The following is a 25401-nucleotide window of genomic DNA, read 5'->3' on the forward strand; positions in this document are numbered from 1 at the left end:
GGCTTATGGTAGAGAAATGAACATTCAACACTTTACATGTTGCGTTTATATTTTTGTTCATTATACATGCCTTTGAATGGTTTGTACCTCCTTTTACAGCAAAATGTTCCTATGCTACCAACTGCAAGTGTATATTGCTGCGTTGATGTAAAGCATCTCCTGTGGTCAACCAATTACTGTACTATGGATTTGACTGAAACAATGCTAACTGGCTGACACCTCTAATCTGGAGATGATGCACTCAGATATGCGGGTCTCATTGGTCCTCCATTGATGGACCCCTCCCCTTCCTGTGAGCCGAAGCCAGTGTCCTGTGAGCTGCTGCTGCCGGACGGGGAAGGAACAACCTTCTCCCCCAGGATATTCACCCCAGCCCTGGCAGTATTCTCAACCACCACCATGCCAGCCTTGGCAGCCTTCTTCTCAGTCACATTCTCCTCCACTGCCCTCCCCTCCCCCTTATCCCACCTCTCTGCCACGTTGATCTTCCCCACCACTCTTTTCTCCTTTAGTTCCATCGCTTTGACCTTCCTCTCTACCTCTTTCACATCTTCCAGTCCCATGTCTACTTTACCTTCATTCCCACATCCTCCCATTTCATTAACTGTTTTGTCACCTCCTACAACTCCTTTGTCCCTGATTGTATTATCCACACTGCTATCTACCTTTTTCCCTTTGTCTTTCACTTCCATCCTTACTTCTGCCTTACCCGGACTGGCCTCTCCCTCCACCCTTTTCTCCACCATCTCATTGGTGCGTGCCTTATTTATCCCCTTCTCCCCCTTCCCGTCACTGTCTCCTCTCCTTTCCATCTTGTGCTCTGTCTCCTTTACCATTTCTTCCACTCTTACCTCTCCCTTTCCTCCATTTTCCATGTTCTGCTCTGACTCCTTCACTACCTCCTCCGCCCTTCCATCAGCTCTCCCCTCCTCCATCTTCACAACATCCATGTCTCCTACCTGCTTCATCCCCTCTGCTCCATCTAGCCCCACATCCACCTTTACTTCCTGTTTGACCTCCATCCCTCCATCCTTTGCCTCCTTTTCCATCTCCACTTTTTTGTCTAGTCCCATTGCTGTCCTTCCATCCTTTCCTATCTCCACCTTTCTGTCGTGTTCCACCTCCATCCCTTCGTCACCTAGCATCACCACTGCTCCAGCCTTCTCTTCCCCCACTTTTCCCTGTTGTCCCATCTCCACAGTCACCCGTAGAGGTGTGTGTTTGTTGTCCAGCTTGTTGTCGAACCCCCTGAAGTTGTTCTTGGCTCCCATTATGTATTTCCCCAGGATGGAGGAGCCATCAGTGTTGGGGATGTCTCCTGCAGCCTGGCCAGAGTCCACCAGAACCTGCATGATGGCCTTCATCTCAGCATGCAGCCTGCCCACCACCTTGTTTAGCTCTGTGATCCGATTACCCACATCTGAGAAGGTAAGAACAGACCAAACCAATGACACCGAATGCACCACAATGCTATTTACATACATACAGTACTAAACAGAGTATGCGTGTGTGAGGCCAAGTCAGTACTTCCTCTCTGTTTAACTGACCTTTAACACATAGACATGTCTTAACTGAAGACTTGAAGGCCCTAAGGCTGGGTCAGGAAACATGATGTGTTACCTTTTCTCTTGGTCTCCTCAAACTTCCGACGTTCAGACTCGATGTAGCGCTGCACCAGAGCCCGTATCACCTGCTGGCGATAAGGTATCTGGTTCTCCCCCGACCCTCCACCATCCATCTCCTTCCCGTTCGACTGGACAACGAAGGGAACAGACACATTCTCATTGGTCTGCATTCTGTATGTCAAGGCCATGTCAAATGAGCTGAGGTGGAGTTCTTACCATGGAGGTTATGGGGGGATAGTCTGGTGTCGAGTTCAAAGTACAACAGCAGCAGATCTGACGAAAAATACCCCTGGGATAAACATGAAAACAGGAAATATGAGACGAAACTGACCTTTGAGATAGAGGTTGTTCTATTGTAGGTAGAGGAAGTTGGCTGTATAACAGTATAACCTACCGTCGGGCTCTCCAACCCTGTTCCTGGAGAGCAACCGTTCTGTAAGTTTTCACTCCAACCCTAATCTAGCACACCTGATTCTAATAATTATCTGGTTGATAAGCTGAACCAGGTTAGTTATAACTGGGGTTGGAGCGAACACTTACAGAAGAGTAGCTCTCTAGGAACTGGGTTGGAGACCCCTGACCTACCGTATGAGGTAGAAAAAGGCCTTAGGTGAGGGGATGATGTTGAAGGGGACAGGCATAGTGAGACCTTCTCGGAAGTAACTCAGATAGAGCTTGGATCGGGCAAATTTCCACTCAACGTCAGCATCATCCTGAGAGAGGACAGGTACAGAAAGCAGCAGTCGACACATTCTAGAATCCCTTCTAAACTTTACTGAGTAATCATAAAGGTCAAGAGTTTGAGCTTTGAAACAGTTTTATCTGCTACAGTGGAATGCAGTTTCTTCCATTCAAAGGCATCTGTCCTGCCCTTGAGGTGGACCAACTGAGAGCCAAGTTTCCTGAGTGCAATCTTTCTCACCTCAATCTTCTGGAAGGAGTTGGTGATCATTGCAATGAGCATGTTGAGCAGCACGATCACAATCACCAGGGTGAAGATGCCGTAAAGGATTCTGCCCACAAACTCTGCAACCACAAACTCGGGCATGTCCACATAGTCCTGGTTGGCCACCCCAAACATGGTCCAGAACAGGAAACGAAAGGTCTCGTTAAACCTAAGGAATGGAGTTAGGGTCGGGAGGTTTATGATTGTCATAATGATTTAATAAGATAATTATGGAGCTATGTAGTTAAGTATAGTTTACTTTAAAATATTCTTTACCTTCCAAGATATGGTTGGGTGACATAAGGAACATAGATGTTATTGATACCACAGAGGAATGCAGTTCCAATAATCATCAATATGAACATGAACCTAGGGAGAGAAAAGAAACTCGTATCTACCAACCAACCAATATTGGTTTATTTTGTGAGGAAAGCAGCACAATCACAAACACCTCACAGCATATATTGCACAACATCTCAGTGGACAGCATAGCCTGAGCATTTCATTCTACCTCATCATGTCATCGATCATCTTCCCTATGGAGATCTGTAGTGTACCCAGGGACTCCTGTGCAGGCAGGATGTAGGCCAAGCGGGTGAAGCTCAGCATACTGGTCACTGCAAACAGTACCTCAGCTATGAGCTGGGGGTCCTCCTGATGCCAGTCCTGGCGCACTACAGGGCAGTGGCAAACAATATTAGCCAGTTTACCCAAGGAAACATGAACATGCATTGCAGGATTGGGGTCAATTCCATTTCAATTCAGTCAATTCTGGAACAGGAAGTAAACTGAAATTCCTTTGTTTACTTGGAATGGACCCCCATCCTGGTAAAACGTCAACTTCAAATCTAACACCATGATAATGACCCAAATCCATGTCTCTGGTTGAATAAAGCCTCTTTCTCTCACCAGTCTGGGTGAAGTAGGCACACTCCTCAGTCCCGTCAGGGGCCTGGCACAGGAAGTGACCTTTGAGCATGATGAGGACGCGCAGAGTGAAGGAGGCCAAGTACATGCTGAGCACCATCATGTCCATGCAGTTCCACCAGTCCAGGAAGTAGCTCCGCAGACCTTCAATCCACACCTCCTTACATTCATACCAGAAGAACCCTGTAGATGATAGACAGTACAATATGGAGGACTGGTCACTTGACTGATAACTGCTGTATGCCCAATTGGCAATTTCACCATACGACCTTAAAGGAAAAACTGTATTTATGTTATTTCAATATTCATAGTAATAACAGAGTCTGTGTTAAGGGAGAAATAGCTAACCCACCGACCACCCACACCATGTGGAATGAGCTGTGCAGAATATTCTGCTGACGCGAAGCAAACTGATCTCTGTACAACTCCATGGTGATGGACTCTCCCAACAATGTGATGAGGAACCACATGTAGGATGCAGAGTGAAGAAGGAACTTTATCACCGGAATCTTCAGTATCTTTCCCACCTGAGAGAAACAGTAGAGTACATACAAAGCCAAAATCAAATACATGAGAAAATGTACCCATACATCTGCAGGCCCAAGACAGACCCACAGAGTCACACAAGGCCCATACAACATCACTACCTTAACAGAACTTGAGGCCATCTGACCTTGGACTTGGGTGCAATCCAGTAGACGAGGCAGAGGAGGGGCATGGTGAAGAAGATCCCCACAGACACCAGCAGCTTCCAGGCCGTCTTGCTGCCTCTCCAGCCAGACAGGTTCCCACACCAAATAGAGGACAGCACCTGCTGGCAGATAGGGTGGGCTACAAACTAGAAAGAGAGAGAGCGGCCACAATTCACAAAAGGACATATGGAGAGGAATGCACCTTTCATCTCACTGAACATGTTCAGCAACCCAAATAACATCACTCAGAATCTAGGTCTATGTACAGTATAAAATACCCAGGGATGGTCTTGCCTACTAGCTCCGTATATATTACTGTGGCTCTACCTGTTTTTGGTTGCAGTTGACTGCAAGCCTCAGGCGGGTCAGGTTGGGGATGCCCTCCTCGAAGGCCTGCTGGTCAAGGGCGTCCTGGCTTTCATCTCCACAGCTGTTCAGGATAGTGGTGACCTCACTCTGGTTACGGCACATCCCCAGCAGCTCCACCGCAAACTCCTGGCACAGCTCCTCCAGACCCAAGTACTGAGGCTGGGGGAGCGAGAGAACACAAACAATCACGCAGATAAACAATCTAATAGCACTTCACATTACAGCACAGAATAAAATGGTAATGGTATGGTAACAAGTTATAGTTACTCACAATGAAAAAATGTATTTCCCAGAATAGTTATATTCCTGTTCCAGGGTAATCTCAGTGAACCCAGAACTACATTTGTGCGTCATTTATGTTTACGTAGTCTGTCCACGTGAGATTTGTTCCAGGGTAATACACCACATACTTTGTGCAGAGGGACTATATGGGCTGGGCATAAGCACAAACAGGATCTAACCTTGAACTCGGGTTCCTTCTTGGAGAGTTTGCGTAGCTCCCTGCTGAGGCCGAAGGCACTGAGCATGGCGTCCTCTGAGGTGATGGACAGGTAGGCCCGGCTGGCAATGCCACGGTAGGTGTTGATGCGAGACAGGGAGAACTTCAGCAGGTCATACTGCCGCCCGTTCCTACACTCTAGACAGGCACAGGAGATCTTGTGTGGCCGTGGGATGATGTGGCCCTTCTGGGTCAGCATGGTGACAATCTCATACAGGTCCTTCTGACAGGCCAGGGTCAGCGGGGTCACGCCTGGGGCGAACTGCGAGTCGTCGATAGAGTGGTCGAAGATGGCCAGGGAGAAGGATCGCACATCCATCTTGTTGCCCTTCTCCTGGTCCAGGCGGTCGAGGAGCCTCTTCACCACGCGGGGCTGGTTGGTGTCCACGGCAACCAGCAGAGCCTCATGGATCTGGCGAAAGTCAAACTTAATGCCCTGGAGGAGGGCGTCCATGGTGTCCTCGTTGCCCAGGCGGATGGACAGGTTCAGGGCCTCTCTCCACAGCCGGTCCTCGGAGTCATCCAGCTGGCGGATGATACCGTCACCAGTATTCAGCAGGCCACACACCATCACTATGTTCCCCTCCTGGATGGCACTGATCAGCTCCAAAGGGAAGCGCATCTTCTTGTTCACTATCTCCCGCCATTGCTCCGGCTAAAACCACAAGGAGACACAGAGACAGCTTATTGCTTTAATGTCTCCAAATCTAAATAACATTAATCCAAATTAGAACCCTTAGTTGCTACATCCATTTTTTTACGTATAAATTAATGATATATACCCATTGATTCTGGAAGAAAATTACTTATAACTGCCTCATGAGCTTAGTTCAACTATCGTACCCCATCAGAACCCTAAATATGAGCTTGTTTTACTCCTATGTTTGTAAACAACGTAAATGTAAACAATCACTGTATATCTTCAAAACATAGTAAAAAATATACATTTGATATCATGGGTGGTCAGTCCTTACGTGCATAGCTCTGTCTATACATTTGGGGTGGTTACATTTCTCCATCCAAATCCCTTAACTTTTTTGCAAAACGGGCGTGGAAAATGCTGTGTTATTGATTCCAATTAAGGATTCTAGCTTTAATTAATACAAATGTTTATCATACAATAGGACACAAATCACAAATAATTTGTCTGCCCTGGGTAGTCTAAATAAGAACATTGACATTCATAAATGGGATTACCAAGCAGGTATTATACAGTAGGACAATAGCATTATAATGCAATTAATAATTTAGCGCCTTGGGTGTGAAAAAAGCACTTTACAAATTAAATGTATTATTATTATCTGAGCATTTAACAGGAATATATACTACGAGAACATAAGTAGAAAACATGTAATATTATTATGAGGCCCATCCCTAGATAAAATGGAAAGATATCGCCAAGACCATCAGTGATAATGGTTTCTATTCTAGTACATCTGGTCATATTAATTCCTAATGCTCTTTTCTTTGCATAAAACAAATATTCACATCTTTTTAATCGTTTGTAGAGCACTTTGGGTTGCAAAGTGCAAATAATGTAAGAAAGGAGCTTTACAATTGAAGTTTAGAGTATTATAAACAAACAAATTCTATTACATAATTGTTTTTATTATGTTAGAATACAGACATATTTCAATCAATTGCTTAACATCTTTCTTTTCTATGAAAAGTTTATTTCAAATACACTCACTGTGAGGTTTTCCATGTTTCTTCAGTAAAATTGACAGATAATGGAGTAATTGTCCCTAGTGTGAAGATGACCTCACATTATCGGTGGAAATCCAAGCTCCCTGGTTATTCTTGAGGCTGAGAAGGGTAGACGAGAACGGCAGTGGGGTCCGCTGACTGCTGTTTTGGGCTCCGTCAGTGTGCAGAAAATGGATCACTGTGGTCATGTGCTCTCGGCTGACTACAGAGCTTGGTTAGAATGACTCCCCACAAACCAAATAACACATCTCTACTCCCCTGGGACAGGAGCAATTAAAAAGCAACCATTTCAGTGTGTTTCACGCCTGGCTAGGCCCAAACCAGGCAGTGGCCCTTGCCTTCCTTACCAAGCCTCTATTAAAATTAACACTGCAATGCTCCCCAGTGGAAATGCTGCAGGTGAGATGGCTGTTAACTAACAGGTAGCAGCAGTCATTAATGTTCCCTGTGGGAACAAGTTCAGAGTGGTGAAAAAAAACAAGGAGCAGCCAACAAGACAAGATAAATCAACAATGAATTGATCATTCCGATTATGATTGATTACTTCCGAAATAAATGTACTGAACACAGTCTATTGTTGTTTATACTATACAATATGTAATAGGTAATCATTAGCAGACATATGTAAACAGTGCAAGCAAGAACAAACTGAGCCTTCAATGAGCTCAGGAGAGAACCAAACACTCAGAGGAGAGTGGGGAATAAAGGTAGGCAGAGAGAGATTATTTTCAACGAGTATATAGCTACAGAACTAGTCAGTAAAATACAAATGTACATACAGTATATTAAAATGATAGCGTATCCACGTTTGCAGCACTGCCCACTAGATAAAAGCAAAAACGTGTAAATATACAATGCAGTCATTCCTAGTCCACCCATATGACATGGGAGTCCACGTGGTCTCCATCTGGATGTGGGACAGAGGGAACCTGAAGGAGCAGAAAGGGCAGTAGTGTTGTCATGATACCAACATTTTTACAAACGATACCGAGTAGTATCGCAAATACCACAGTGAAAAATAAATTATTGGCCTAGCATCCTGTTCGCCCCGTCCCCCGGCCGCTTGTTCGCATTTTCTAAACGTTCTCAAAAAACCTGGTCACTGAAATGTACACTTCTACCCAATACAACACATTGAATTTAACTTCACACTGTTCAGTTTATAAAAGGATACTGCATAGAATGGGTGATTTGCTCATTTCTGCAAAGTCCTACCTGTGATTTGGCTGGAGGAATGGGAGGAAGGAATATACAAGCATAATGATCTGCATGTCATTGTGTCAGTAAAGGGAAAACACTGAATGAAAGCTTTACGCTTCAGTTAACACAGACACTCACGCTCCTCCCTTCATCACACACTCCCTCTGTCTACCTTACTTTCATAAACACACACACACACGCCTCTCCCGTTAGGCACCAATCAGAATTGAAGGAGCGCAATAAATAAATCAAGTTTTTATATAGTTTATGCTTATATTAGGCCTATATGAATCCTACCTTTGAAGCACATCTCTTGAGTAGCAGACGCTTTGTCTTTCTTCCTGTGCCAATCAAATTTGCCTAAACCTACTGTCAAGTTACCAAATTGTTAGCTAGCTAGGTAACATGACTAAACAACGTTGTTTGTTATCAAATCAATAATTAGCGACCCAGGATTAGTTTAAAACGGCCTGAAGCATAGTTTAGGCTAGAGAAAAGCCGTTCTTTGCTGTAAAGCTGCAAGCATCCCTGTCGCAAAGCGGTGCTCCATTTTCCCTCTCTGACACTCAGCTGCTTGACAGTGAACTTGCAAAGTCTACTCAGACTGGTCTGTGCTCTTGGTTATACTAGGCGATGAAATTATACAATGTATCAACATTGCTCGCTTTGCTCGTTTCTCCAATGTAACACATGTACAAATCTAACGACTCATCAGGGTCTTGGTCTGCATCGGCGCTCGCCATCATGGCTAAATTATATTTATACTGAACAAAAACATAAACGCAACAATTTCAAAGATTTTTCTGAGTTACAGTTCATATAAGGAGATCAGCCAATTTAAATAAATTCATTAGGCCCTAATCTATGGACTTCACATGACTGGGCAGGGGTGCAGCCATGGGTGGGCCTTGGAGTGCATAGGCCCACCCACTGCCGGCTCGCTCATTAGGCAGGATTTAGGCGGCAGATTGATGAGGGCAGCATTTTCTGAGCTAAACTGACCAAGAACCACCTCCAACAACAACACGTAAAACCTCACATAATTCATCAAAATCAATGACAATTTCTCTCAACCGGTGTCCTATGGGCTTTTTAGGTGAGCACTGATGCCGCCCTTTGATAAGCAGTGCCCACTTTATCAAAGGCAGGGGAGCTAAATATTTTGCTTGTCCATTCCCACCACGCCTCTCCAGGGTGCTCTTGGAGAGATGCACCTCTGCAGCACTCCACCAACGTTCCGTCAAAAATGTATCTAACATAAATAATGTAGCAGATGCAAGATATGGTAGAAAGAGTATGTGGCCTTTTCTGTAGCCTACAGGCTGGAGATAAAATGTATGACAATGTAATCAAACACACTTTTTCCATCATGTTGCTCCCATTGTCATAATCAGTGGTTTTGAGTCTATCTGTCAATTTTTGACAAGCTGATCATAGCGAAAAAGAAAATACTGTGTAAAAGCATTGTAAATCAAATCTAATTGTATTTGTCACATGCGCCGAATATAACCGGTGTAGACATTACAGTGAAATGCTTACTTACAACAATGCCGTTAAGAAAAATAAGTTAAGTAAAATAGATAAATAAAAAATTGAAGTTAGAAATAATTAAAGAGCAGCAGTAAAATAACAATAGCGAGGCTATATACAGGGGTACCGGTACAAAGAGCGATAACTCCTAATAAAGTTGGTTAGCTACTAGCTGATATTCAGAGCTTAAATGGCCAAATTGATTAGTCACAGGAATCAGGACTAATAAAGCCAATGCAATGGCCTGTTTTACAAACGGTGGGCCTACCACATGGATGGGCATTCATACAAATCCATTGTGGGCCGACATGGTAGGCTACACCCCAGTAAGCACGAGCCAATGTATTTTTTTGGTGCAGTTCCGGACTGGCCTTAATTTCCACATCCACAGACTTTGTTTTTTGAGGGAGGAAGGGGGGGGGGGGCAAGGACCGGCCCGGGCCTACCCACTGGGGAACCAGGCCCAGCCAATCAGAATGTTTTTACCCACAAAAGGGCTTTATTACAGAAATAAATACTCCTGAGCACCCCCCACCCTCACCTCAGACAATCCTGCAGGTGTAGAAACCGGATGTGAAGGTCCTGGGCTGGCATGGTTACACAGTTGTGAGGCCGGTTGGACATACTGCCAAATTCTCTAAAACGGCATTGGAGGCTGCTTATAGTAAAGAAATGAACATTGAATTCTCTGGCAACAGCTCTGGTGGACATTCCTACAGTCAGCATGCCAATTGCACCCTCCCCCAAAACTTGAGACATCTGTGGCATTGTGTTGTGTGACAAAACTGCACATTTTAATGTGGCCTTTTATAGTCCCCAGCACTAGGTGCACCTGTTTAGGGATCATGCTGTGCACCTGTTTAATGATCAGCTTCTTGATATGCCACACGTGTCACGTGGATGGATTATCTTGGCAAAGGAGAAACACTCACGAACAGGGATGTAAACAAATTTGTGCACAAAATTTGAGAGAAATAAGCTTTTTGTCCGTCTGGAAATTTTCTGCAATGTTTTATTTCAGCTCATGAAACATGGGACCAACACTTCACATGTTGCGTTGATCTTTTTGTTCAGTGTAAAAAGACTGACGGAGGAATAGACGCGCATGAAGAGCGGACAGAGAGAAGCAGGTGAGTAAAAGCCCAATTATGTATGATCCGAAAATGTGGTCGGAAGGTGTGAATCGCCATAAGCCTCTCAAATTTTGTAACAATGTGCAGGGCTCCATATAGACCCCTTTCTGTGTTTGCAAACATTGATGCACAAGGGAAATGCACGCAAGTTGTTGGCAGAACATGGGGAGGTCTTATAGAATGCCAGCAAAAATGCCTCAATTTACATGTTGCTTATGAGTGCATTTCACATTACTTTTGGATTATAATTGGATTATAAGGATTGTATAAATGTCCTGATTAATATAATGTTTGTGTCATCATCACAAATCAACTGCATTATACTTAATTAAACACTTCAAGTTCAACCAGTAAAATATCTCTTTGGCTAGCTTTTGCTACAGCCTATATTACTGAGCGTTAGCATTCAAGCTAACAACTGCTGCATCCAAAATAGTTATTTTGCATAGATCACAGCCAAATATAATCTTAGCAACTGTTCAAGTAAGAATCAACACATCATTATAAGCATATGAGAACACCAAAAAGTTATTTTGTTTAGAAGTAATAAAAACGTAAATCTAGGCTATGTTGAATGGGCACAGATGGCAATATCTTTCTTACTGCAGCCAAGAGTCGTGCACATCTGTGGGTGATGTCAGTGTGTTGTGTACTGGAAAGGGGTCTATAGCTCCGCTTTGACATGATTGGTTGACATTAGGTGGTGGCGGGAGGTCCAGTATAAACACAAACTCACTTTCTTGACAACTTCCTTCACAACAGCTCTGCCCTGCTCTGCCAAGTGCAAGAAGTATGAAAGCCCTGGCATCTGCAGTAAATGCTGTACGGCCACTTCAGACATAGGATTGACCATGCAGCACCTTTAAAGCCAGTGTATGCTTGATCCGAAAATGTGGTCGGAGTCTCCGTATGGAGGGTGTGAAGTAATTGTGGAGCCTCTGGAGGCATGCAGAGACCAAAACAAGCTCCGTACAGCATCGCTGTGCAGAAGGCTCCATATAGCTCCGCATTGACATGATTGATGATGATGATTGGGTCCAGATGTCTGGGCCAGAGCTACCTGGGAGGCCTCAGCCGGTGGGTTCGACGGATTCCCGTGCCTCGACCGAAGCAACTGGGGAGGTCTCAGCCGGCTCGTCAGGCTCTCACGCCTCAGCCGGTTCGTCAGCTTTCTGCGCCTCAGCGGAGGCGACCGGTCCGCTCCTGTTCCCCGGGATCGTCATTTTTGGTCGGCGTCCTGCGTCGGGGAGGGGGTACTGTCACGTGTGCTCCCTCTCCGGTCTCTAGGTCACCAGTTTGCTCATCATGGCGCACACCTGTCACCATTGTCACGCGTAATTGAGCATTATGACACTCACCTGGACTCCATCACCTCCTTGATTACCTGTCCTACAGTTGTCACTCCATTTGGTTCCTTCCCCAGTCGTCACTGTATTACGTGTGTTACGTGTTTGTTTAATTAATTCATTAAATGTTTTCACTCCCTAAACTTGCTTCCCGACTCGCAGCGTACATCGTTACATGGACATCAGGACTGAGACTACTCACCACAGACTTTTCCTTTTACGAGTCTGACGAGCCCAACGCGAATGATATACTGCTTTCTCGGGGACAGGCCCAGATCCCCGTTATTTGCATGAAGAGGAGGCGGAGAAAAAGGGGTCAGAGGGCGGGCTGCCTTCTGAGAATTCGTAGGCGATCGAATAAACCCCCACTTCCTTCCATTCTGCTAGCAAACGTTCAATCTTTGGAGAATAAAATCGATAACCTATGTGGAAGATTAAACTACCAACGGGACATTCAAAACTGTAATATTTTATGCTTCATGGAGTCGTGGCTGAACGACGACACTATGAACATACAGCTGGCTGGTTATACGCTGTACCGACAGGATAGAACAGCGGCGTCTGGTAAGACAAGGGGCGGCAGACTATGTATTTTAGTAAATAACAGCTGGTGCACAATATCTAAGGAAGTCTTGAGCTATTGCTCGCCTGAGGTAGTGTGGTCTACAGCTTATTATGAGATACTCTATCTACCTAGAGAGTTTAAATCTGTATTTTTCATAGTTGTTTACATACCACCACAGACTGAGGCTGGCACTAAGACAGCATTGAATGAGCTGTATTCCACCATAAGCAAACAAGAAAACGTTCACCCAGAGGTGGCGCTCCTAGTAGCTGGGGACTTTAATGCAGGGAAACTTAAATTAGTTTTACCAAATTTCTATCAGCATGTTAAATGTGCAACCAGAGGGGGAAAAAACCCTGGACCACCTTTACTCCACACACAGAGACGCATACAAAGCTCTCCCTTGCCCTCCATTTGGCAAATCTGACCATAATTCTATCCTCCTGATTCCTGCTTACAAGCACAAATTAAAGCAGGAAGCACCAGTGACTAGATCCATAAAAAAGTGGTCTGTTGAAGCAGATGCTAAGCTACAGGACTGTTTTGCTAGCGCAGACTGGAATATGTTTTGGGATTCCTCTGATGGCATTGAGTACACCACATCAGTCATTGGCTTCATCAATAAGTGCATCGATGACGTCGTCCCCACAATGACCGTACGTACATACCGTAAACCAGAAGCCATGGATTACAGGCAACATCTGCACTGAGCTAAAGGCTAGAGCTGCTGCTTTCAAGGAGCGGGAATCTAACCCGGAAGCTTTTAAGAAATCCCGCTATGCCCTCCGACGAACCATCAAACAGACAAAGCGCCAATACAGGATGAAGATCAAATCGTACTACACCGGCTCTGACACTCGTCGGATGTGGCAGGGCTTGCAAACCATTAGACTACAAAGGGAAGCACAGCCGAGAGCTGCCCAGTGATACGAGCCTACCAGATGAGCTAAACTTCTATGCTTGCTTCAAGGCAAATAACACTGAAACATGCATGAGAGCACCAGCTGTTCCGGAAGACTGTGTGATCACGCTCTCCACAGCCGATGTTAGTAAGACCTTCAAACAGGTCAACATTCACAAGGCCGCAGGGCCAGACGGATTACCAGGACGTGTACTGCGAGGATGCGCTGACCAACTAGCAAGTGTCTTCTCTGACATTTTCAACCTCTCCCTGTCCGAGTCTGTAATACCAACATGTTTTAAACAGACCACCATAGTGCCTGTGCCCAATAACACCAAGAAACCTGCCTAAATGACTATCGACCCGGAGCACTCACGCCTGTAGCCATGAAGTGCTTTGAGAGGCTGGTCATGGCTCACATCAACACCATTATCCCAGAAACCCTAGACCCACTCAAATTCTCATACCACCCCAACAGATCCACAGACTATGCAATCTCTATTGCATTCCACACTGCCCTTTCACACCTGGACAAAAGGAACAGCTATGTGAGAATGCATTTCATTGTCTACAGCTCAGCGTTCAACACTATAGTGCCCTCAAAGCTCATCAATAAGCTAAGGACCCTGGGACTGAACACCTCCCTCTACAACTGGATCCTAGACTTCCTGACGGGCCGCCCCCAGGTGATAAGGGTAGGTAACAACAAATCCTCCACGCTGATCCTTAACACAGGGGCCCCTCAGGGGTGCATGCTCAGTCCCCTCCTGTACTCCCTGTTCACTCATGACTGCACGGCCAGGCACGACTCCAACACCATCATTAAGTCTGCTGACGACACAACGGTGGTAGGCCTGATCACCTGAATACCGATAGCAGTATGGTGCCAGGACAACAACCTCTACCTCAATGTGAGCAAGACAAAGGAGATGATCGTGGACTACAGGAAATGGAGGGCCGAACACGCCCCCATTCACATCGACGTGGCTGTAGTGGAGCGGGTCAAGAGTTTAATTCCTCTGTGTCCACATCACCAACAAACTATCATGGTCTTGCTGTCTCTTGCTGTCTCTGCCTGGCCGGTTCCCCTCTCTCCACTGGGATTCTCTGCCTCAAACCCTATTACAGGGGCTGAGTCACTGGCTTACTGGTGCTCTTCCATGCTGTCCCTAGGAGGGGTGCGTCACATGAGTGGGTTGAGTCACTGACGTGATTTTCCTGTCCGGGTTGGCGCCCCCAATTGGGTTTGTGCCTTGGGGGAGATCTTCGTGGGCTATACTTGGCCTTGTCTCAGGATAGTAAGTTGGTGGTTGAAGATATCCCTCTAGTGGTGTGGGCGCTGTGCATTGGCAAAGTGGGTTGGGTTATATCCTTCCTGTTTGGCCCTGTCCGGGGGTATCGTCCGACGGGGCCACAGGAGGGGTCGAGAGACACTGTCTCAGCCTCCAGTATTTATGCTGCAATTGTTTGTGTCGGGGGGGCCTAGGGTCAGTCTGTTATATCTGGAGTATTTCTCCTGTCTTATCCGGTGCCCTGTGTGAATTTAAGTATGCTCTCTCTCACTTTTTCTCTCGCATTCTCTCTCTCTCTTTCTCTTGGAGGACCTGAGCCCTAGGACCATGCCTCAGGGCTACCTGGCCTGATGGCTCCTTGCTGTCCTCAGTCCACCTGGTCGTGCTGTTGCTCCAGTTTCAACTGTTCTACCTGCGGCTATGGAATGCTGACCTGTTCACTGGACGTGCTACCTTGTCCCAGACCTGCTGTTTTCAATTCTCTAGAGACAGCAGGAGCGGTAGAGATACTCTGAATGATCAGCTATGAAAAGCCAACTGACATTTACTCCTGAGGTGCTGACCTGTTGCACCCTCTACAACCACTGTGATTATTATTATTTGACCCTGCTGGTCATCTATGAACATGTGAACATCTTGGCCATGTTCTGTTATAATCTCTACCCGGCACAGCCAGAAGAATATTGGCTACCGCTCATAGCCTGGTTCCTCTCAAAGTTTATTCCTAGGTTCTGGCTTTTCTAGGGAGTTTTTCCTAGCCACTGTGCTTCTACACCTGCTTCGCTGCTGTTTGGGGTTTTAGGCTGGGTTTCTGTATAGCACTTTGTGACATCAGCTGATGTAAGAAGGGCTTTATAAATAAATTTGATTGATTGACTGATGGTCCACTGGAGCGCCAAGTCCAGGTCCAAAAGGCTCCTTAACAGCTTCTACCCCCAAACCATAAGATTGCTGAACAATTAATCAAATGGCCACCCGGACTATTTACATTGACACCCCCCCTTGTTTTTACACTGCTGCTACTCGCTGTTTGTTGTCTATGCATAGTCACTTTACCCCTACCTACATGTACAAATTACCTCTACTATTTTTATTTATTTATTGAACCTTTTATTTGAGTAAATTCTTATTTACAATAACGGCCTACCGGAAGGCCAAAGGCCTCCTGCGGGGAGGGGGCTGGGATAAAGAAAATGAAATTAAAATATTGGACAAAATTATTAAGAAATATAAAAACAAATATAATTCTATTAAATAAGTAAAACAAAAATAAAACTGAAAAAAGTTTTTTTTTTTTTTTAAATGGACTAACCTGTACCCACGCACATTAACTCAGTACCCTTACCCCTGTATATCACCTCATTATTGTTATTTTGTGTTACACTAAAGTAAAAAATTAAATAAAGTATTTAGTAAATATTTTCTTAAATGTATTTCTTGATCTGCATTGTTGTTTAAGGGCTTGTAAGTAAGCATTTCACGGTAAGGTCTACACCTGTTGTATTCGCATGTGACAAGTAACATTTTATTTGATTAACTCATCTATTGAATGTATCTAATTTTGTTTCCTTGGCGCTGTTCAAACTAGCTATGGAAATCTCTAGTGAAAGGACGTCATGGAGGCTTCCATTTGGTCACTAACATTCTTTTTGCCACAGTCAGTCCCGACAACCACAGTAGTTTCTGAGGTACTGTGAGAGTCAGTGAAGAGTCATTGTTCAACAATAATATATTGGGGAGATAGGGAATGGCAGGACCAACTATGCTTGACACAGACCTGGCAACCTGTGACCAAAAGGTCTTCATGCTGGGGCAGTCATGTGCATGCATGTAGGTTCCAATATTTATTTGAGAATACAACAGACAATTTTGAATAGGAGCACGTTTAAATTGGCAGCGTTTCCGCGTAGTCAAATCAAATCTATGAATTAATTTGTAGTTCAGGAGGACTGTGGGATATTGTTCCAGACTCTTTTCCAATCTATATTTTGTTTGTAGTCTTTAAAATCTGCATTCCATACGGTAACTATTCCTATTGGTTTACAGAGGGCTTCTAATATAGATTGGATGCAAAACCTCCACTGTTTTGGCTACCTAAAAACTCAGTAAGTGGATGGAATGAGAGTGGTTGACTCAATGGGACTCCTTAAATCAAACCATTTCTTAAGTGGGCAGAGCACTAGAGACAAAGCATTTGATTTGAAGTTAGGTAAACCTAGACCCCAAAACCTTTAGGTTGCTGGAGTGTAGTCATTTTAATTCTGGGACGTTTCCCTTTCCATAAAAAAATTCAAAGACTGAACTTTTAATCTTTTCCCAGTACCCTAATGGCGTGGGCAAAATGTCGTGGGCAAAGGAAACATGCTAACAAAGAAAGACATTCATTTTAACTATCGAAATTTGACCTGATAAAAGTTAAATGTTAGATTAAACCATCTGTCAGGATCTGCTGTAATTTCAGTTGTGACTTGTTTGTAGTTCTTCGAAAATGTTTATTTAGAGAGTGAAAAATGTCAATGGCCAGGTATTTAAAATTGGTCATAATTGGTATCTTCGGTTCTAAACTCAGCAAAAAAAGAAACGTCCTCTCACTGTCAACTGCGTTTATTTTCAGCAAACTTAACATGTGTAAATATTTGCGTGAACATAACAAGATTCAACAACTGAGACAAACTGAACAAGTTCCACAGACATGTGACTAACAGAAATGGAATAATGTGTCCCTGAACAAAGGGGGGGGGGGTCAAAATCAAAAGTAACAGTCGGTATCTGGTGTGGCCACCAGCTGCATTAAGTACTGCAGTGCATCTCCTCCTCATGGACTGCACCAGACTTGCTAGTTCTTGCTGTGAGATGTTGCCCCACTCTTCCACCAAGGCACCTGCAAGTTCCCGGACATTTCTGGGGGGAATGGCCCTAGCCCTCACCCTCCGATCCAACAGGTCCCAGACGTGCTCAATGGGATTGAGATCCAGGTTCTTCGCTGGCCATGGCAGAACACTGAGATTCCTGTCTTGCAGGAAATCATGCACAGAACGAGCAATATGGCTGGTGACATTGTCATGTCGGAGGGTCATGTCAGGATGAGCCTGCAGGAAGGGTACCACATGAGGGAGGAGGATGTCTTCCCTGTAACGCACACCGTTGAGATTGCCTGCAATGACAACAAGCTCAGTCCGATGATGCTGTGACACACCGCCCCAGACCATGACGGACCCTCCACCTCCAAATCAATCCCGCTCCAGAGTATAGGCCTTGGTGCAACGCTCATTTCTTCGACGATAAACGCGAATCCGACCATCACCTCTGGTGAGACAAAACCGCGACTCGTCAGTGAAGAGCACTTTTTGCCAGTCCTGTCTGGTCCAGCGACGGTGAGTTTGTGCCCATAGGCAACGTCGTTGCCGGTGATGTCTGTTGAGGACCTGCCTTACTACAGGCCTACAAACCCTCAGTCCAGCCTCTCTCAGCCTATTGAGGACAGTCTGAGCACTGATGGAGGGATTGTGCGTTCCTGGTGTAACTTGGGCAGTTGTTGCCATCCTGTACCTGTCCCGCAGGTGTGATGTTCGGATGTACGGATCCTGTGCAGGTGTTGTTACACGTGGTCTGCCACTGTGAGGACGATCAGCTGTCCATCCTGTCTCCCTGTAGCACTGTCTTAAGCATCTCACAGTACGGACATTGCAATTTATTGCCCTGGCCACATCTGCAGTCCTCATGCCTCCTTGCAGCATGCCTAAGGCACGTTCACGCAGATGAGCAGGGACCCTGGGAATCTTTCTTTGTGTTTTTCAGAGTCAGTAGAAAGGCCTCTTTAGTGTCCTAACTGTTACCTTAATTGCCTACCGTCTGTAAGCTGTTAGTGTCTTAACGACCGTTCCACAGGTGCATGTTCATTAATTGTTTATGGTTCATTGAACAAGCATGGGAAACAGTGTTTAAACCTTTTACAATGAAGATCTGTGAAGTTATTTGGATTTTTACGAATTATCTTTGAAAGACAGGGTCCTGAAAAAGGGACGTTTCTTTTTTTGCTGAGTTTATTTTGATATTTAACATTGCTTTGTTAAGTGTGAGCAGAGATTATTTAGTGAGGTTGATCTTATAACTTGATATACTGCTGAATTGTCTGAATATACTTAACACATTAGGGAGGGATTGTTGTACATTGTCAAGGTACAACAATTTGTAATCTGCATATAATGAGATTTGGTGGCCCGTGTCCTTACTATTTGTCCTATATCTTGGTATTGACGTATTTTTGGAGCTAAAGGCTCCAGGGATACGGCAAATAGGAGGCTGGACGTTGGACGGCCTTGACGAGTTCATCAGGAATCAAGGTAAGAACCAGATGAAGACACGTCGACTCAACAATGTTTTAATATTCCAACAGGGGCAGGGAATAGACAGGTCAAGGCAGGCAGGGGTCAGTAAACTAGAGGTGGGGCAACGGTACCGGACAGCAGGCAGGCTCAGGGTAGGCAGAGGTCAACAATCCAGAGGTGGGGCAAAGGTACAGGTCGGCAGGCAGGCTCAGGGTCAGGGGCAGGCAGAGTGGTTAGGCAGGTGGCTCAGAGTCAGGACAGGCACGGGTCAAAACCAGGAGGGCGAGAAAAAAGAGACTGGGAAAAGCAGGAGCTGAGAACAAAAACGCTGGTTGACTTGACAAACGAGACGAACTGGCAACAGACAGAGAACACAGGTATAAATATAATGGGGAAGATGGGCGACACCTGCAGGTGGGTGGAGACAATCACATGGACAGGTGAAACAGATCAGGGTGTGACAGAGTTCCCAGTTTCCACTGCTCCAAAGTCCAATGGTGGCGAGCTTTACACCATTTGAGCCGACGCTTGGAATTGTGCATGGTGATCTTAGGCTTGTGCCTGCTCGGCCATGGAAACTAATTTCATGAAGCTCCCGACAAACAGTTATTGTGCTGACGTTGCTTCCAGAGGCAGTTTGGAACTTGGTAGTGAGTGTTGCAACTGAGGACAGACGATTTTTACATGCTACGCCCTTCAGCACTCGCCGGTCCCGTTCTGTGAGCTTGTGTGGCCTACCACTTCGCAGCTTAGCCGTTGTTGCTCTAGACGTTTCCACTTCACAATAACAGCACTTACAGTTTTCCGGGGCAGCTCTAGCAGGGCAGAAACTTGATGAACTGACTTGATGGAAAGGTGGCATCCTATGACGGTGCCAAGTCACTGAGCTCTTCACTAAGGCCATTCTACTGCCAATATTTGTCTATGGAGTTTGCATGGTTGTGTTTTTGATTTTATACACCTGTCAGCAACGGGTGTAGCTGTTTTAGCAGAATCCACTAATTTGAAGGGGTGTCCACATACTTTTGAATATATAATGTATGTAGGAGATGTCTCAGATTGTCTGACGCAAATCTACAGTATGTCTGACAAAACCTGTTTGATCAGGATGAACTATTTTGGATAAAAATGTTTTCAAGACGTTTGATTAGAATCTGAGGGAGAGAGGCCTATGACTTGAACAGAGAGTTGGGTCTTTACCTTTTTATGTAACAGAGAGATAATTGCAGTATTAATATCTATTGAAAAAACCCATTTTAATAGATGTTTGTACCATTTCTAATAAAAATCGGGCAAAGTTCCGACAAAGGTTAAATATAATTCCTGTGGGATACCATCCCATCTAGTGGATTTACCTTGGTTCATGTCTTTTAATGCATTGTGCAGTTCATTGAGCATTATAGGTGCATCATCCGAGGAGAGTTGCAGTAGATTCAAGTCCTTGAAAAAGGGTCTAATGCTGTCTGAGGTATTTTGTACTTCAGAACTGTATTATTTTTCATATAATTTTTTCAAATTGTAAATTGATTGATGGTGAATCTTAAAAGAGAACACCATCATCAGACTGAATGGAAATAATGTCAGCAAGGCTATCATTATTGCGTAATTTACTAGCTAAGAGGAGGCTAGGTCTATTACCGTCCAGATAATCAGTTTGGCTGACTCTATGAATTAGAAATTCATAGAGGAATGTAACATTGATCTGATAACTAATAATTCTGTCTCCTTCTCGGCAGAGAAACTGTTATGCTGTTGACAAATTAGTAAGGATAAAGTGGACTCCAGTTCGGTAATATTTTTTTTTGTTAAGACTGTTGAGGAGGATAAATGAATGTAAATCAGACCTGAATTGCTTACAGAAATCAACAGGATTGGTGGGTCCCCTGCGAGAAGGTTGAGCTAACGTAGGCTAATGCGATTAGCATGAGGTTGCAAGTAACAAGAACATTTCCCAGGACATAGACATATCTGATATTGGCAGAAAGCTTAAATTCTTGTTAATCTAACTGCATTGTCCAATTTACAGTAGCTATTACAGTGAAAGAATACCATGCTATTGTTTGAGGAGAGTGCACTGTTTTGAACATGAAAAGTTATTAATAAACAAATTAGCCACATTTGGGCAGTCTTGATAAAACAGTTTGAACAGAAATACAATGGTTCATTGGATCAGTCTAAAACGTTGCACATACACTGCTGCCCTCTAGTGGCCAAATCAAAATTGCACCTGGGCTGGAATAATACATTATGGCCTTTCTTGCATTTTAAAGATGATGGTACAAAAAAAAATATAATAATAATAAATGTTTCTTTGTATTATCTTTTACCAGATCTAGTGTATTATATTTTCCTACATTTCCACAAACTTCAAATTGTTTTCTTTCAAATTGTACCAAGAATATGCATATCCTTGCTTCAGGGCCTGAGCTACAGGCAGTTCGATTTGGGTCATTTTAGGCAAAATTGAAAAAAAGGGGCTTAAAAGAGTGAGATTAAATCTCCACCTTGTGGCATGATTTGGAACATTAGTTATACATTTTGATAATTTCTATAAATTTGCATGATGATCAGACAGACATATACAACTTCCACCTTCTGAATTAAATGCACTAACTGTGATGAAAGTAATATGTAATTTATCTTTGAAAATAATTGGTGCATAGTGGAGTAAAAAGTATATTCTTTCAGCTGTGGATTATGCACTCTCCATATATCTGCTAGTGCAAAATCAGAGACCATATTTCACAACGCTAAATGCCTACTGCTTGCAAAATAAATAAAAATTACTTTAAAAATAATTTTTCTTTGCAGGACAAGGATTGTTCTGACTTTCAAGAATGCCTGAATTGCTTCGCCTTGCTGTTCTGGTTGGCTGGCAAGTTTCACCATCCAATTTTTTCAGATCTACAGGAGTGCAAGTTTCACCATGGCAATATGTTTTCTGGAGAGATCTGGAAATAGCTGTGCAGCGACACTCCCCATCCAACCTGACAGAGTTTGAGAGGATCTGCAGAGAAGAATGGGAGAAACTCCCCAAATACAGGTGTGCCAAGCTTGTAGCGTCATACCCAAGAAAACTCGAGACTGTAATCGCTGCCAAAGGTGCTTCAACAAAGTACTGAGTAAAGGGTCTGCATACTTATGTAAATGTGATATTGCAGTTTTATATTTTTTATACATTTGCAAAAATGTCTAAAAAACTGTATTTGCTTTCTCATTATGGGGTATTGTGTGTAGATTGAGGGAAAAAATACATGTACATTTTTTTTGAATAAGGCTGTAACGTTCCAAAATGTGGAAAAAGTCTAAGGGTCTGAATACTTTCCAAGTGCACTGTAGGTGGGAGGGCACACAGGCTGTCGCAATTTGCCTAAATGGGTAATGGAAACACTTCAACCGCTACATATGTATTCGACACTAACGTCATTACGTCCATCTGTTTTTAATCGACACAAGATACTTAAATGGAAACGTACTCTAGCAGACAATTGTCACATCTATCTTCTATGAGAACATTCTAAATGTAAAAAATGTTTCATCACTGGGCAAGTTAATGAAAACAACTACACTGAATGAAAACATAAACGCAACGATTTCTAAGATTTTTCTGAGTTGCAGTCCATATTAGGAAATCAGTCAATTTAAATAAATTCATTAGGCCCTAATATATGGATTTCACATGACTGGGAATACAGATATGCATCTGTTGGTCACAAGATACCTTAAAAAAAGAAAGTAGGTGCTTGGATCAGAAAACCATTCAGTATCTGGTGTGACCACCATTTGCCTCATGCAGCGCAACATCTCCTTCGCATAGAGTTGATCAGGCTGTTGATTGTGGCCTGTGGAATGTTGTCCCACTCCTCTTCAATGGCTGTGCGAAGTTCCTGGATATTGGCAGGAACTGGAACACGCTGTTGTATATGTCAATCCAGAGCATCCCAAACATGCTCAATGGGTGACATGTCTGGTGAGTATGCAGGCCATGGCAGAACTGGGACATTTTCAGCTTCCAGGAATTGTGTACAGATCCTTGCGACATGGGGCTGCGCATTATCATGCTAAAACATAAGGTGATGGCGGTGGATGAATGGCACGACAACGGGCCTCAGGATCTCGTCACTGTATCTCTGTGCATTCAAATTACTATTGATAAAATGCAATTGTGTTCGTTGTCTGTAGCTTATGCCTGCCCATACCATAACCCCACCGCAACCATTGGGCATTCGGTTCACAATGTTGACATCTGCAAACCGCTCGCCCACAGGATGCCATACACGTGGTCTGCGGTTGTGAGGCCGGTTCGAAGTACTGCCAAATTCTGGTAGAGAAATGCTTATGGTAGAGAAATGCACATTCAATTATCATGCAACAGCTCTGGTGGACATTCATGAAGTTAGCATGCCAACTGCACACTCCCTCAAAACTTGAGACATCTGTGACATTGTGTCGTGTGACAACACTGCACATTTTAGAGTGGCGTTTTATTTTCTCCAGCACAAGGTGCACCTGTGTAATGATCATGATGTTTAATCAGCTTCTTGATATGCCACACCTGTCAGGTGGATGGATTATCTTGGCAAAGGAGAAATGCTCACTAACAAGAATGTAAACAAATTTGTGCACAAAATGAGAGAAATGGGGCACACATTATCCTGTCATTTCTTTCACTGTGTTGTTTTCCACATTTTGTACAGATATGGCATCTAGTGTGACCTGATGTTCAATGTTCCCCTCATGTGAAAATGTGCAGTATTATTTATCTTTGCATACTTTAATAAATTGGTGTTTAATTAATTACATTTGTGGCCAGTTTTCGGTCACAAAGAACCCGTCACTCATTTACAGTGGCCCCCTGTTGAACAACATAATGAAAAAAACCTTTAAACACAAAGCTGCAAGCAGTCATGGTGGGGTTCAAGCTAGGGTTGTGTAAACAGACTTCAATAAATTGGTGTTTAATTAATTACATTTGTGTCCAGTTTTCAATCACAAGGCAACTGTCACTAATTTAGTCACCTGTTGGACATCATAATACAAAACCATTTAAACAATATAGCTGTAAGCAGCCATGGCGGGGTTCAAGCTTAATTTAAACTCAACTAGTAATTTACAGCTTAATCTAAATGTAAATTGTAATTTACAGTTCCTAGGGCTGTGTCACAGCAACATAACACATGGCTACTTAGTTATGCATTATTTACAGTTGAAGGGGTGTGTTCTTGTTTATTGTCCCCCACTTTCTCCTTTTTTGGCATAATCCCCCATTTTGCCCCCTTCCTCGACAGAGAAGATTGAGCAGGTTAATTTGCACTACCAGTCGTTCAATCTTCTCGATCTAACAGTTGGCATAATGGGACAATTCGGAGTACAACGCATGTCTCATCCCCGGATTGAGGTAAGTTTTCCGAGCCATACCTTGCCCCCGGCTCCGCAGTGTCTTAATCTAAACAGGAAGCCTGTCCGACCCTAGTGCAACTGTAAGCAAGCGGGTTGGATCTGCTGGCTAGTTGACAGTTAAATTCAAGAATTTACCTGTGAAGTGGGGCGGCAGGGTAGCCTAGTGGTTAGAGCGTTGGGCTAGTAACCGAAAGGTTGCAAGTTCAAATCCCCGAGCTGACAAGGTACAAATCTGTCGTTCTGCCCCTGAATAAGGCAGTTAACCCACTGTTCCTAGGCCGTCATTGAAAATAAGAGTTTGTTCTTAACTGACTTGCCTAGTTAAATAAAGGTTAAAAATGTAAGTCGCTCTGGATAAGAGCGTCTGCTAAAAATGTAATGTAAGTGAATGAAACCAAATATTTAATTTTCACTTGGGCCATAGTAAGGTCAAATGAATTAGCTGTCTGTTTATCTAAAATGTCAGACACCTTTAGCTGAACAGTTTCATACTTGTACAGTTTTCCCTCCACCTGAAAACAAATACATACCACAGAGTCTTCGGGTTGGTTGTTTAGCAACAAAACTGAGGCATGTACAACTATGGGGCAAAAACAGGGTTGCCATGTTTGCGGTTTTCCTGAAAATTGGGTTACTTTGAAATTGATGTCGTGGGTGAAAATGTATTGGTCATGGGTTGTGGGTTTTTGGCCTACTTCTATAGTAAGTTGCACTGTGGCCACCATGGCATTTCTCTTTAAAAAATATTATATTTCACTGTGACCTGCTGCTGTTGACTATCAGGCAGTGAGGCAGGCTGTTAATGGCCATGTTTAGTTAATTCAATTGGAAGTTATCAAAGCTCTATTGCAATTGCCGATCAGTTGTTAGAACGTATTAGATTGACGGTAACAGTCAGTCAGATTAGGCTTTAGATAAATAAAAATCAATAAACACTGGCT

At 43.9% G+C, this 25401-nt stretch overlaps 1 protein-coding gene across 1 annotated transcript; it reads right to left on the minus strand.

Moving 5' to 3' along the window:
• LOC120044296 (short transient receptor potential channel 2-like) lies at nucleotides 1–6763 on the minus strand. The gene is made up of 13 exons (XM_038988907.1): nucleotides 6749–6763; nucleotides 5021–5713; nucleotides 4518–4718; nucleotides 4172–4336; nucleotides 3851–4025; nucleotides 3481–3681; nucleotides 3083–3245; nucleotides 2848–2940; nucleotides 2548–2740; nucleotides 2211–2338; nucleotides 1842–1914; nucleotides 1621–1738; nucleotides 1–1420 (listed from the first exon to the last, which is right to left on the minus strand). The coding sequence occupies exons 1-13, from the start codon at nucleotides 6761–6763 to the stop codon at nucleotides 222–224; spliced, it is 3417 nt and encodes a 1138-aa protein (XP_038844835.1). The 3' UTR covers nucleotides 1–221.
• Between the last annotated feature and the right edge of the window lie 18638 nt (nucleotides 6764–25401).

Source organism: Salvelinus namaycush, chromosome 3 (assembly GCF_016432855.1).
Source record: "Salvelinus namaycush isolate Seneca chromosome 3, SaNama_1.0, whole genome shotgun sequence".
In the NCBI taxonomy this organism is placed as follows: Eukaryota; Metazoa; Chordata; class Actinopteri; order Salmoniformes; family Salmonidae; genus Salvelinus; species Salvelinus namaycush.

Coding starts and splice junctions, on each gene's coding strand:
- LOC120044296 (XM_038988907.1), bottom strand. Junction 2,741..2,847: donor ACCCAACCATATCTTGGAAG/GTAAAGAATATT, acceptor TCCATTCCTTAG/GTTTAACGAGACCTTTCGTT. Junction 2,339..2,547: donor ACTCCTTCCAGAAGATTGAG/GTGAGAAAGATT, acceptor GTCCTCTCTCAG/GATGATGCTGACGTTGAGTG.